The 14,632-nt window shown below is 38.0% G+C and overlaps 1 protein-coding gene across 13 annotated transcripts in view; it reads right to left on the bottom strand.

Annotated features, from left to right (window-relative positions):
* Window positions 1-392: 392 nt before the first annotated feature.
* Window positions 393-14,632, bottom strand: part of CC2D2B (coiled-coil and C2 domain containing 2B) — a 137,604-nt gene continuing 123,364 nt past the window's right edge. For 11 of the 13 annotated variants that reach the window (XM_072626244.1, XM_072626251.1, XM_072626240.1 and 8 more), the window contains 3 exons: window positions 11,478-11,536; window positions 5,931-6,108; window positions 393-2,363 (listed from right to left, as the gene is read on the bottom strand). In XM_072626244.1, coding sequence (XP_072482345.1) covers window positions 2,175-2,363; window positions 5,931-6,108; window positions 11,478-11,536 — 426 coding nt within the window. In that variant the 3' untranslated portion in view covers window positions 393-2,174. Of the gene's footprint in view, window positions 2,364-5,930; window positions 6,109-11,477; window positions 11,537-14,632 lie in introns of those variants that run through there. The other 2 variants (XM_072626317.1, XM_072626306.1) reach the window with 2 other exon arrangements.

Genomic DNA, 14,632 nt, shown 5'->3' with positions numbered 1-14,632 from the left:
TTCTCCGTTAAACTGATCATCACATTGGTTTCAGGAGGATAAGCCTACAATTCTATGCCACCCCATGTTTCTTAGATTTATAACAGCAGTTTCACCATACTCAATCCAAATGGTAGAACCTTCAAAGCCCACTTGGTCAGCATTTCAAGGTTTTCATTAGGCCTTCATAGCTAGCTGATAGGTCTCAGGGCATACAGACTCCTTGCTATGCTGCACTGTGGTTGGCATTCTCTTACTTTGTTTCCTCCTATGTAAAATGAAGGGTTCTCTAAGGTTCTAAAAGGTTCTCTAAGAACCTTTCTAGCTTTAATGCGCTGTGATTCCTCACTCTCATCAAGACTTTTGAAGAAAAAGAGACCATATGCTACTAGTAAAGAAGTACTGATTAGACACACATTTAAATGTTTTTTAATGAAAACCCAGTGGTTCTGATTTACTTGTTCTGATATTTCTCAAATATTTTTCTATGGTTCACATCTTAAATTATGTATATATTGTTTTTTGTGAAGTCATATATATACTTTTAGCATTCAGAAATTAAATAAAAATAAATTTTGTCACTGAAAATTGCAATTTACTTTAAATAGAAAATGTAAAAACTAAACCAAGAATCTTATAAACACTTCTAGTGTAATGTTATCAATATACTTTAAGTTATCTTTTAATTCTTAAGAGATTTTAATAATTCAATTTAGCTTCAAACATGCTTATACATTGGCAGTAATAAACTGCATCAATGGGATCTCCAACTCTTCATCAAGCTAATCTTGCTATAGCATAATTTTTTGTTATCTCTATCGAAGGGGAAAGATTACTTCATTAAGAAATGATATGGGGATATCATAGTGGTTCTAGACATATATAAAAATTTTAACCAATTCTCTGTGTTTTGGAAAACACATTTTCCAATTTCATAGTGGGAATAAAACACTTTTCTCTACCTCTCCACACTTAGCGTGGGCTAAAGTCTGGCCCAAGACTCAATTTACCGAATCTTGAAATGGGGCTCCATGTGTACTGTTGTGTTTAGCACTTCTAAAAAGCACACGTTCACAGTTTGGTAAATGCCCTCCAGAAAAACATTTGGAATGTGCCCTTCTCTGCTTCTTGGGTTTGTCTGAGACCCAAGGAGGGAGACATTTCTCCTTCTCCCTGTTGTGTAAAATTGATCAGAGCTTCCTGCTTTGGATTTATGTCTAAGAAGCCATTCCACTGGGCTCTTAACAACAACGACAACAACAAAACACGTATTCTAATAAGTCACTAAGTAACATTTCAGCAAATGGTGTGGTTTTCTTCTGTAGCATGTGAAATTCAAGGACATACATGTGATGGCCTACTTCATAAACCTCTGGCCACACTCTTTCATACTCTCCTGTCTACCAGACAGGCCTTCCCAGTGTAGTCACTGGAGGTGAAAAGGGTGGAATTTTGATGGGGTAAACATGAAAGAACCCTCCCACTGAAGAAGGTAGGCTTGAGATGTAAAGACTTATATCTCCTTCATCCCCACTGATCCTTGAGAACAGGTCTGAACTCAGTGGACTTCTTCCTGGGTATTGATACTGCTCTTTGAAAATCCCCAAAGGGAGACTCCTGTCACAGTCTGAACAGGTATTCAAATATATGTATTGGAAAGAAATTGTGAGTGTGTAATCCTGCTGTGTTTCTATATTTCTCAGGAAATTATCCTTGTCCCCTTGGACTCTGTTCCCATAAGAGCATCTTCCAGCTGTCAGGACAGTAAGCCAGTGGCCCCAACACCAACCTCACTCACATCAGCAATGTGAAGAAGGCTTCCCTACAACGGAGTAGTTCAAAGTTACCTCACTCCTAGAATTATAACTGTTGACCTTCAAGCAGAGTTCTTATTGCCTTAGGTACTGCTCCCCTCCCTGCCCCAAGGACCTTTCAGCAACTCCAAAGAGTGCTACAGGGTGTCCCTATAGTCTTCCTCAAAGAACACTGTGAATTACCAGACTGTAAGACTTCTTGGGGAAGTCACTGCCTGGGCTATAAATATGTGCCCTGATTTGAGGACTAGCATCGCTCCTAGAACATCAAAGCTGAGAATAGGGAAGCCTCTTTTTCTTCCTTTGGGGAATCCAGGAAGTTGCCTTTTAGACACCATGCAAGAATTTAACATTTTAGACACTGGTTTCATTTGCTGCTTTTCATTGATGACGAACCAAGGAAGCCAAATAGATCCAAATAGATAATATGTTATTTGGATATGCATGAATGTAAACAGCTAGGGCAAATTCTGTCTGGGGAAATTCAGAAGAATGAATACCAGTTTGATACACAGCATTGGTTATTGACTGTAAATCAGTGTATGGCAGCTGGATAGGAAATCCTGAAACCTGGAAAAAATAATAACCATGAAGACAATTTGGGAATATTATATAAAAGATCAGGTGCTACATTTCACAGAATTACAGAACCTCAGAGCTGAGTTAAAATAACATTCAGTCCAACCCATACCTCAACAATATGTCTTGATGGATTATTATCCAACTTTTTCTTGGAGTGAGGGGGAACTTATTATGCCCCAAACAATCCATTCCCCTTTTAGAAAGCTCTAATTTTTAGAAAGTTCTCTTTGAGGTTCCTCCTCACCACTTCTACTAAATGGTTCCTAATTCTTTCCTTGGGCACCAAACAGAACAATTCTCTTTTCCACATGGAAGCCTTTCAAATACTTGAATACATTTATCAAGTGTTCAACATATCCATCTATGTCCTCTCTTTTTCAGGTTAAGTATTTTTCAACTGATCCTTACCTGGCATGAACTTGAGACCCTTCACCATTCTAGCTGCCCTTCTCAGTATGCTCCCTAACTTATCCATCTCCTTCCTAAAATGCAGCTCCCAGAATTGCACGTAACATTCCAGATGTGGTCTGAGTAGGCCATTAAAACTGCTAGATCTTTTCCAGACAAATTGCTATCTAGCTGTATCCTTCTCCATTTGTCTTTGTGAAGCTGTTTTTAGAAACAATTCTATTAAATGGCATTTTATTAGATTCAGCCCAGTGTGCTAGCTCTGGGGTCTGTGAATTAAAAATAGTTTTTGGATAACTGTATTTCAGCACAATTGGTTTCCTTTGTAATCTTACGTATTTTATTTTGTGTGTTTAAATCCACAATTCTAAGAATGGGGTTCACAGACTACCAAAGGGATCCAGACTATAGAAAAATTAAAAACCCTTGCTTTGACCTGTTAAGATTCTAGGATCATAGAACTAGAGCTGGAAGGGATCTCACAGGCTATCTAATCCAACCCCCTCATTTTGGATCTTCACTTTGTTATCCAGTGTATTAGATATCCTCCCCAGCCTTGTGACATCTGAATATTTCCTAAGAATGCTATCTGTGCTTTTATATAAGTCACTGAGAGATAAAATATTGAACAACACAGGGCCAAGCTCAGATGCTTGGGGAACTCCACTGGAGCTTCCTACCAAGGTGAGATAGAATCAATAAAACTGCTCATTAGGTCTAGCCATTTAGCCAATTCTAAATGTATGTCATAGTTGTTTAGCCTAAATCTCTCCATCTTTGCTACAATTCCCTGATCACTTTCATTGTTGACTCAAAGAAATAAAATTATGCACATTTGTAATACTTGGTGCTTTGGAAGGAGTTTAGGATGAGGCAACCTAAAGAAATACTTGATTTGCCAGCACTATATGTAACATCACATGCTGCTTACTTCAAGTATAATAATTATAACTGACCTACTGGAATTTCATCTGACAGATGGTAAATATAGTTATATTCTCTATGAAACTTGAATCATAGATCTTGTCTAAGCAACCCAGTCTAGGTTCCCAGGCACTAATAACTGGAAATAAAGAAATCAGGTGAGATATTCTAATACATGAGGAAAATATTCTAATGGGTGCTGGAAAATGGAGAGAGGAATATGAGGGGTTGGGAGAGGATACCCTTGTGGGGCATTATAAAGAGAAGGCAAGGGAGTATTGTGGAGGCTCAGGGTTAGGGGAAGATAAGGTAAAAGTTCTCCTCTCAGAGCCAAGACATCCAGGGAGTTGAGTCTAAATTTTTGGTGGGATAAAAATGGTGAGAGAAGAGGGCCATGTTGAGTAGAGAGCGGGAAGTGAGCATGGGAACAGTGTAATAGACGACATTTACGTAGTGCTTTATGTTGTACAAAGAATTTTATATATGTAAACTCACAGCAATCTTGTGGTTTAGGTAATGGGGGCATTACTACATTTTACACATGAGGAAACTATGACCAGGAGGAGTTATATGGCTGGTGTATACTCATATAGCTAAGGAAGTGTAAAACTCAGGATATAAACCCACAATTCTACTGACTACAAATCCAGCACTGTTTCTACTATAACATGTCATGTAGTGAATAGAGTGGGTTTCAGAGTGAGGAAGATCTAGGTCAAGTCCCATGGCTGACATATATTAGTTCTGAAAGCCGATACCAGTCACCTAACTACCTAGTGTCCAGGCAACTTTCTCCGACTATAAATTGCAGGAGATAACCATAAAGTGCCCCGTAGGGGAAATTAGGTGGCACAGTGAATAGAGGGCTGGACCTAGAGTCAGGAAATCTTGTCCTCCTGAGTTCAAATCCAGCCTCAGACACTTACTAGCTGTGTGACCCTGGGCAAGTCACTTAAACAGGTTTCCCTCAGTTTCCTCATCTGTAAAATGACTTGAAGAAGGAAATGGAAAATGATTTGATTATCTTTCCCAAGAAAACCCCAAATGAAGTCACAAAGAGTCAGACACGACTGAAATGACTCTACAACAATACCCATAAGCATCAAATGGGAAAGTTCCTTGGGGGGGTGAAAGGGTTTTCCTACATTGATAAAATGGCAAGCCTGGATAAAAAAATAAATAAATAAAAATGATAATAGAAGTAACACACGTTGAAAATTAATCGTGAAACGTGGGAAATGTTTTGAAGAGGATAAAAAGAACTGTTAAAATTAGGGTAGAGTCAAGGCAAAGAAGACACTGCCTGCCAGCTGCATTTTTCTTTTTCCATGCTGTAAATGCTAGTCAAGGAGTCCCTAAATTGTAGTTGTGGAAAAGGGGGAGAAGTTCGCAGATCTGTTTATTTTGCATTGAACAAAAGTTAAATGTGCCTTTTTATGATATTTTGCTCGCTGTAGAATAACTTGTAGACATTTTTTTCCCATAGAAAATCCTCTCTCTTCACTGGGCACACCTTTCAGTAGTTCCTGTGAATACTATCCTATACTGTGCACTCCCCTCCAACTGTACTGACAAGGGCTAAGACTGCCTGGTCCAACAAGGTCCCACACACTTGAGGTGACCAGCTCTGCTAGATCCTTATCAAAGAGGTCAGAAGCCCACTCTGTTCCTGAACATTTTTAGCCTCTGCTCTTAAACAGCACTTTATTTCTGGGCCCTGTCCTTCAGGAGAGGCTCCTTGTTTCAGAATTTATAGTTCATAGATTTCAAATATTTAAATAAAATTTCAAAGAGAGGATCCTTGAAGTGGTCCTACAAGTCCTACATTTGGAATGCATTATCTCAGCACAGTGGGTAGAGTGCTAGGCCTGGAAATACTCATCCTTCTGAGTTCAAATCTGGCCTCAGGCACTGACTAGCAGGGTGAGCCTGGGCAAGTCACTCAATCCTGTTTGCCTCAGTTTCCTCATCTGTAAAATGAAATGGCAAATCATTCCAGTATCTCTGCTAAGAAAACCCCAAATAGGGGCACAAAGAGTTGGATAGCACTGAAAAATAACTGAAAAACAATAAAATTTCAGTTTTTGCATGCTTTTTGGTGCACTGGGACACCTGGCTTCGTAAGCCATATTAATAGTCATTTCAGGATTATTTAGAATCCCATTTAGTAAGTAACTAAGTAAATGAAATTAATTATACAAATATGTTTAAGCCTGTACTTACCCAATAAAATTGTAGTAGTCTTTCAAATTCACTTTCTTCTTCAGTTGAAACAAGACTCCCAGTTCCAAGTTCTAACTTAGGAAGAATTTGCCTCAAAATAGCAGTGCATTGTCGATTCCAGCGAGTAGGCTGCTTGGGTCTCCATTCCATCACTTTACATTTTAAGGTTCTTTCAATCCTGAGTCAAAAATAGAAAGACTGGTTATTATGAGAACACTACACTTGGAAGGAGCACCAAATTTGGATTTAGAGGTCTCAGTTTGAATTCTGGGTCACCTTAATAAGGATATCTGGGGTTCATTTTTCTCACCTGAAAAATTAGGCAGTTGGACAGATAATCTTCCCTCTAGAGTTTATGACTAACTATAATTGATATTATGATTTTTATCATGAAATAATAAGCATGGGTTCTAGTATTAGACCTCAGGAGGGTACAGGCATCTTATTTCCTGAGTCACACCCTAACCCTACCCCCCTTTTTCAAATTAGCCATAGAGGGGAGAATCTGGCTCATGTCTGTATGTGATATTCTAAATTAGGTAAAAAACAAAATACATCAATAAAACTTATTTTTAAAACATTCTGAATTCTGAATGAAGGCCTGTCTTCTGTGACCATCTACTGGCAGCCATATAATCTAGAACAGCTGCTGAAGTATTCTCTCTCCTTTTGCCAGATGCACTTAATCTCCCTGGGATCAGTCATTTAGCCTGAGGATCACATGAGTCCAGTACAACAGCTGTTATGTTTGTTCTATGTTCTATGTGTCTAAGGATGGGGGGGGGTAGGGAAACTTATTTAGCTGGTTATCAAACCCACAGAATTTTTTTAAAAATTGAAGATCAAATATATGTTTAAAAAATCAACTTCAGTTTTCTTAAGAGTAATATGAAGTACTTATATCACCCAAATATTAAATCAAGAAGCAACTTATAAAAACCCTAATAATGATGATAATAATAAACCTCTTCAGTTTTATTATTGTTTCTTGTATAATAATAAAACCCTATATTATGGTGAGTTCAAAGAAGCAGAAAGATGGAAAAGAAAGATAAAGGGTAGAGGCAGAGAGATAAAATAGAAGAAATGATCTTACATTTTTGTTGTTCAGTCATGTCTGACTCTTCATGACCCCATTTGGAGTTTTCTTGGCAAAAATAATGGAGTAGTTTGCCATTTCCTTCTCCAATTCATTTTACAGATTAGGAAACTGAGGCAAACAGGGTTAAGTGACTTGCTCAGAGTCACATAGTAGTGTCTGAGACTGGATTTGAACTGTCAGGTTCAAATAGAGCCCAGTGCTCTATCCACAGCACCACCTAGATCTCACATTTACATAGGGATAAACTTTATTCAACTGAACTGAATTCAATGAATATTACTAGGTACCTACCATGTGTAAGGAACTATATTGGGATTGAGATAAAAAATGAAATCCATCAGAGTTGTAGGATCACAGTATTACACATTTAGAATTAGAAGACAACTAATCCTCCTCCTCAATGTTTATGGTAATAGGGAATAAAATATGTAAGCAAGTAAAATAGAATATGACAAGGGCAAAACAAATAATTAGACACAAAATTCTGAAAGAAAATGTGAGGAGGAAGAAAAATAACTTTCAACTGAGAGTGTCAAGGAAAAGTGTCATGGAGAGATTGCCACCTGAGTTGAGAAACAAAGGGAGAGGTGTGGAGATGGGGAAGAAGGGCATTCCACGCAAGGGGAATTCACCTATGTGAATTCAGGGAGGTGGGAGAAGGCAGGACCAGATTGGGAATTCACTGGGCAATCTGGTTGGTAGATAGTATATGTAAAGGGGAATGGAGTAAAATAAGGCTGAAAGGTACAGGAGGCTGGAACCAAATAACAGAAGCTGAAATGACAGTTGAAGATCTTTGTATTTCATTTTGCTGGCAATGGAAAACCACCCAAGGTTTTTGAGCAGAGGGTTATCATAGTAAGAACTTTGCAAGAGAAGATGTGATTGTGTGAAGCATAGATTGGAAAGAGGAGAGACTGGAGGCTAAGAGGTGGTGGAGTCACAGAATTCAGAGTCAGAAGGCACCTCAAAACTGTCTGTTTCAATTCATACTAGAAATCAATCTTCACAACAACATACTTGATAAGTGTTCGTCCAGCTACAGCTACAATGATGCAAACAGAAAGAATCACACTCAAAAAATCAAAAGTGAATGTTGCAAAAGTATAAAGAACGAGCACGACTTGAAAGGAGAGCTATGACAAGCTGTTCTCACCCCGCTTCTGGGCGGAGCAGAGGAGTCTACAAGTGTTGTACGGTGCACGTATTTTCAGACTTTTTTGATGTACTGGGCAGCCACGCTGTTTTATGGCTCTCATTTTGTCTTTAAAAATCTTATTTGTTATTTGGGAAGGCTCAGGGGAGGAGAGACGATGGAAGGAAACTATGTGATGGAAATTTAAAAAATCATCACATAACAAAATACATCAATAAAAACTTGTTTTAAAATATGTACGTGCTAATCACAAATAAATTGCTCATGCCACATGGTACTACTTACTTGTCATCAGCTGTCTCTTATATAAAATCCTCAATAGCAGTTCCTATTAGTATTTTTGGCAAAGGATAACAAGGAGAAGGGTCCCTGCATGCTGCCTAAATGTGAAAAGGCATTGCCATATTTGTAAGGTGCTGATAAAGTAATAATAGCAGGGACAGGAAATAGTCTCTGAATGACTAAAACAATGACTGAGTGCTTTGAAAATTCTTACATAAAAAATGTTAAAAGTAGCATTTGAGTTTTTAGCTATTTATCATTCATTAATTTGGCAAGCATGTGGTAAGCGCCTACAGGAACTATGCCAGACAGTGGAGGTAGAAAGACAAAAACTAAACAATGCCTTTCCCTAAGGAGCTTATACTTTATTGAGCAAAGACTACAGGTACACAGGTAAGTGTATATGGACAGATGCCCACATCTATATTATCTATATATGTTTGCATGTGTATGCATTTATATATATATATACACACACACACACATGTATTTTGCACTTTGAAAGTACTTTGCTACATATTTGTATATGTATGTGTGCATATATGTATATGTGTGTATATGTACATACATACATATGTATATGTACAAAAGCACTAGCAAGTGGAAAGACCTACAACGGGCTCTGTTGAAGGAGGAGGCTTAGTGGCCAACAAGGTGGAGGTGAGGAGGGACCACATTCCAGGCCTGGAGAAGAGCTTATATCAAGTAAATGGAGGTCGATAGAATGCCACATATGAAGAAGGGCAGGCAGACCAATTTGACTGGATGTAGCCAACGAGCAAAGGAGAGGGATGTGGTCTTCCTCTATTATCTCTTACTATTGTGGGAAGGAAGAGAATTTTCTATATTTGATTTTTAGCAGGAGGCAGAAGTTTGAAATGGGACCCCAAACAGCATATCCTAGAAAACATGGTTCGAAAGAGAACCCATTGGTATTGGAACGAATCAGAATTGTCATAGGATTTCTTCTAGCATTGTCTAACAGCACAGAAACAAGAGTAATAATAAATATAAAACAGGAATAATTCAGGGTTGGGGTTCGGAAAGGGATTAGCAGTAACAGCACAATGGGGCCAAGAATTCACGGGTAGAAGACAGTGTAAAACTGAAAAAATTATTAACAATAGACTCTGAAAGGAGGAAAATGGAGCCAAATGAGAGATGATGACCTGGGAAAGCAGACACCAATGAAGTGATGGTTGTAGTCTCTACTATTTGCCTAGCCATATTCCTGTCATTTGCCTAGCCATAGTTTGGGGCAGCTAGGTGGTGCAGTGGATAGAGCACCAGTGCAGGAGTGAGGAGGACCTGAGTACAAATCTCACCTCGGATTTACACTCACTGGCTGTGTGACCTTGGGCAAGTCACTTAACCCCAATTGCCTCATCCTGGGTCATCTCCAGTCATCCTGAGGAATATCTGGTCACTGGATCCAGATGGCTCTGGAGGAGAAGTGAGGCTGGTGACCTGCACAGTCCTCCCTCACTCAAAACAAAGTCAAGAGCAAGTCATGTCATCATTTCTCTGATGGCATGGTCTTCTTCGGCAATGGAGGATGAATACACAAATACAGCCATAGTTCAATCCTGCATGGATTTGGGGCTCTCCCTCATACAAGCTAACACAACCCATGTCCTGATCCCAAGTCTTCCCTATGCTACCGTTGTATTCTCCATAACGTTGTTAATAAAATGCCTTTCATATTAGATTTCTTCCTTTCATAACTCTTGTCTTCTTTTCATACTTCCTTCATACATCTTGCTTCAATCATGGAAATCCTGCCTCCCCTGGAATATACTGCTTCCCCAGCCATGCTCTCCAGTGAAAACATCTCTTCTTCTCCCCGCCTCCCCACTTCTTGCTCTACAATGACACTTCTAGATCATTTATATACCATCACCCCTTAGTACCTCTCCATTTTGGGGAGCAAACTTTCCTATACTATACCCAGATACATGAGCTTATCCAGGTCTGGTGGATATTATTTACACTCCTTCTTCCTCCCTCCCCATGCCATCAAGGCATTTCCTTCTATTTCAATGAATTCAGTATTTGGCTTAGTCTTCTTTTCCACCCCAATCCTCTGCCCTTATACTTGCGTACTTAAATTTATACATCGATGTTGGCTTCCTCATCTCCCATTATTCACACCTTGACTCTACCTCTCTCACACTCAGGGACAGTCATACTTTTAATCTCATCATTAAGCACAAAATTTTATCTCCACAATCCATAACTCTGGAATTCCTTTAATTCATAATTATTTACTGTCTTTTCATCTCATTCTGTGCCTCAACCTTGCTAAACCTATTCTCTATAACCCTCTTCTCTCCAATTTCTCAAGCCATTCATTCCTGTCTTTCTTCTTAATCATTTCAATGCTATACCACTCTCTCTCTTCAGTCCATTGCCCCTATTGTCCTACTCTTGCTAGTCTCCTTCCAATGTCGACCCCAGTTTGTTCCTTCCATCTTCCTTCTCTCTGTCCATTGTTGTGCTGCTGAGCAGTGTTGGAGGAAGTCACACCACAATGCTTAATGGTTCCACTAACGTTTTTAGTTGCCCAATCTAAACTGGTCACTACATATGTTGTATTAACATATAGGCATATTTATATATAAAAACATATTTATATACATACAAAATAAATCATAACCTGGTCATATAGTTTTATTTCACACTCCTTCCATTCATACTCTCCATATTCCAACCAAACTACTGTACAATGATGATTGCTCTATTCTGGTCCTTTTCTTCTTCAAAATGTTTATGTAGGTCATTCCCTATGCCTGGAATTGTAAGCAATAAGTGCCTTGCATATAGACATTTAAGAAATATCTGATGATTTTAATTTGATTGCTGTGTAAGAAATACATGGTTAGACAAAATATAAATCACCACAGACTTGTCAAAATGCTTTTACTTAGATGTGTGTGATAAGAAAGTCTAATAAACGACTTTAAGAAAATAATAAACTGTAGTTTGTAACATTCCCAAAGGGTCATACCTGTTTTTTAAATCTTCCACCATACTTTTATTAGTATCAAAATACAGTATCTCCTTAGGCTAGAACAGAGAAAACTGAAAAGATTAGGAAACAGACTCCAAGACAACCTTTACAGCACAAGCATTTTAAGTGTATCTCACCCCCAAAACAAAGTGATTCTACATATGGAAATATATATGCCAGGTCAAAATAGGCTACCATACATAGAATTTAGATGAAAAGATTATCTTTAACTTCTGTATTGTTTATCTACTTGGCCAGAAATGGAATAAAATAAGAGAACAAATACTTAGTTTGAGTGGCCTAGTGTTTGCAGTTGAAATACTTCATGGATTCAATCTTGGACTTTGAGAAAATAACTAAAACCCTAGGTCTCAAAACTGACCTGGAGTTTTAGGTTGTGTTATATGTCCATTTATATCCTATGCTTATGAAATCATATTGTTCTGGCAGACAACCTGGATAGAAGGAGGAATCAGGAATTCAGTAAACCTATTACAAGCCTGGTAAGACAACATGATATAATACTAATGGGAAGTTTTGATCATCTAGACATGAATGAGTTCTTGCTCTTATCAAAAATAATTTCTCTTTCCAAAAGAAGAAGGAAATAGCAGTTGGAGATTTGCTTCTTCTCAGCAAGAAGGAATTGGTTTCTAAAGTAGAAATCTTGGAATCCTTGGAAGCAGTTATTCATCTTCATGACAGAGGAGAGGAAAGCTTGATATAATCTGACATGCACCTTAGATTTGGAGTGAACTGATGTTTAACAATAAAGATCATGGAGAACAAGAAAGGTGCTACAGGACTAAGGAAAAGCAAATGTTTGAATTTTCAAAAAAAAAAAGAGACTGGATAGAGATACAAATAAAGGTTATTGAGTATGATTTCAATTCCTGGCAAAAATCTAGAATTTATTATTAAAAGAAATGGTAAGTAAACATCTTAAAAAAAAAAAAAAAGGAAACACTGATCACAAATTGCCAGCATGGTTAGCAGGTCATTTCAGACCAACATCATATCCCTTTTTTATAGAGTTGTTAGACTGATAAATGAGAAAATGCTATATACATACTTTATCTAGATTTCAGCATTTTGTTCAGCCATTTCTGTCATGTTCAACTCTCTGTGACCCCATTTGGGATTTTCTTGGCAAAGATACTGAAGTGGTTTGTCATTTCTTTCTCCAGCACAGGTGGAGGAATGATGATATAATGATGGATGGATGGATGGATGGATGGATGGATGGATGGATGGAAACAGATGAGGAAATTAGGGCAAACAAGATTAAGTGACTTGTCCAAGGTCACTCAGCTAGTAAATGTCTGAGGCTGGATGTGAACTCATAAAGATGAGTCTTCCTGATTCCAAGCCCAGTGCTCTATCCACTGCATCACCTAAGTTTCCCATGATATTTTTGTTAGATAGAGGTAGAACTTGCTGGATTTCATGAATCCAAACAGTATTCATTAATGTCTTGGTGGCAAAATGGAAATCTCAATTGCAACACTGCAGAGATATGTCCTTAGTCCTAGGCAGGTAAACATTTTTATCAATGACTTAGGATAAAAATATGGATAATGTGAGTATAAAAACTATGGAGGACACAAAGGTAAGATCAAAAGCTATCATACTGGATGACAGAATTGGGATAGAGAATAGACCCTGACAGACTGGATTGTTGCATAGAATTATAAAATGATGAAATATGAATAGGCATCAATCTAATGATAAATTTGGCCTAAAAATTAACACCATAAATCCAAGATGAGGAAAATATTGCTAGATAACAGTTCTTGAGGAAAATATCTGGTAGTGTTAGTAGATTATAAACTCAATATGAGTCCTTAGAATGATATGACCTTTCAAAATATCTAATGCTACTTTCAACTGCAACACAGAGTCCAGAATGAGAGAGAAGATATTTCCTCTACACCCTGTCTAGGAAAATCACATTTAGAATACTAAGTTCAGTTCTGAGAACTACATTTTAGAAAAGAAATTCACAAGCTAAAGGATATCCAGAAGAGTGATTAATTTGGTGAAGGATTTCATACCACATGAAGGAAATGGGGATGTTCTGACTCAGTAGGGATGTGAGAGTGTTCTTCAGGTACTTGAAGGGCTATCTTGAAAAGGAGAAATTTGACTCATTCTGCTAGCCCCAGAGGTCAGAACCAGGAGCAATTAGTAGAAGCTGAAAAGATGTAGATTTCAGCTCCATGTAAAGAAAACCTCTTTATCTAAAGGTAGAATAAGAAAAATTTGTGTACTGAATGATGTATTCCCCTTTACTGTAAGTCTTTAAGCAAAGGCTATATAACTTCTTGTCAGGTATTTTGTAGAACAGATTCTTGTCTTGTAGGGGTTTGTCTAGATGAGCTCTAGAGTCCCTTCCAACTCTGATATTCCTTGATTCCATGATTCTGGTCATTTATTATGTGAGAACAGTGGGAGAAGGAAGAGTGAAAGGTAATGTCAAGGTTATAAATATGGGAAACCTAGTGAATGGTGATGCCAAAGATAGAAATAGTGAATTAAGAAAGATACAGAGGCTTAAGGGGCAAGATCATAAGTTCAATATAGATATGTTGACTTTGAGGACAACAGTACAATCAGTTGGCAATGTCCTAAAGGTAGTTAAGGACACATGTCTGGAATTCACACAAGAGGTCAGGACTAGAATTACAGATCTGGGAGTCATCTGCATAGAGATGATGCTAAAACCATGTAAGTGAATGAAATTGGAAAAAGGAGATATGGAGTATAAAGAGTTAAAAAAAAAGATGGTTAAAGATAGATCTTTAGGGAATACTGACATTAAGGGGTTTGGAAGAGAATGACAAACCAGCACATAAGGGAAAAAGGAAACTATCAGACAGGTAAGGGAAACAAGATTGTGTGGAATCTCTGAATCTAAGAAAGGGAAGTATACCCCATAGGAGGGGTTGGTCAAGAGCGTCAAATGCTGCAGAAGAGTCAAGAAGAATGACTGAATAAAGATTTTTCTGTAACTTGGAGGTCTTAAGTGACCTTACAAATAGTAGTTTCAAGACTGCGAGAGGAATTAATTATATTGCAAAGGGCTGTAGACAAAGTGGTTAGTAAGGAAATGGAGTAATCAGGACTAGAAGACTTCTTCAAGGAGTTTGGCA

Source organism: Notamacropus eugenii, chromosome 1 (genome assembly GCF_028372415.1).
Source record: "Notamacropus eugenii isolate mMacEug1 chromosome 1, mMacEug1.pri_v2, whole genome shotgun sequence".
In the NCBI taxonomy this organism is placed as follows: domain Eukaryota; kingdom Metazoa; phylum Chordata; class Mammalia; order Diprotodontia; family Macropodidae; genus Notamacropus; species Notamacropus eugenii.
The sequence above is the reverse complement of the archived record's forward strand: the minus strand, read 5'-3'. Positions and strand labels throughout refer to the sequence as shown.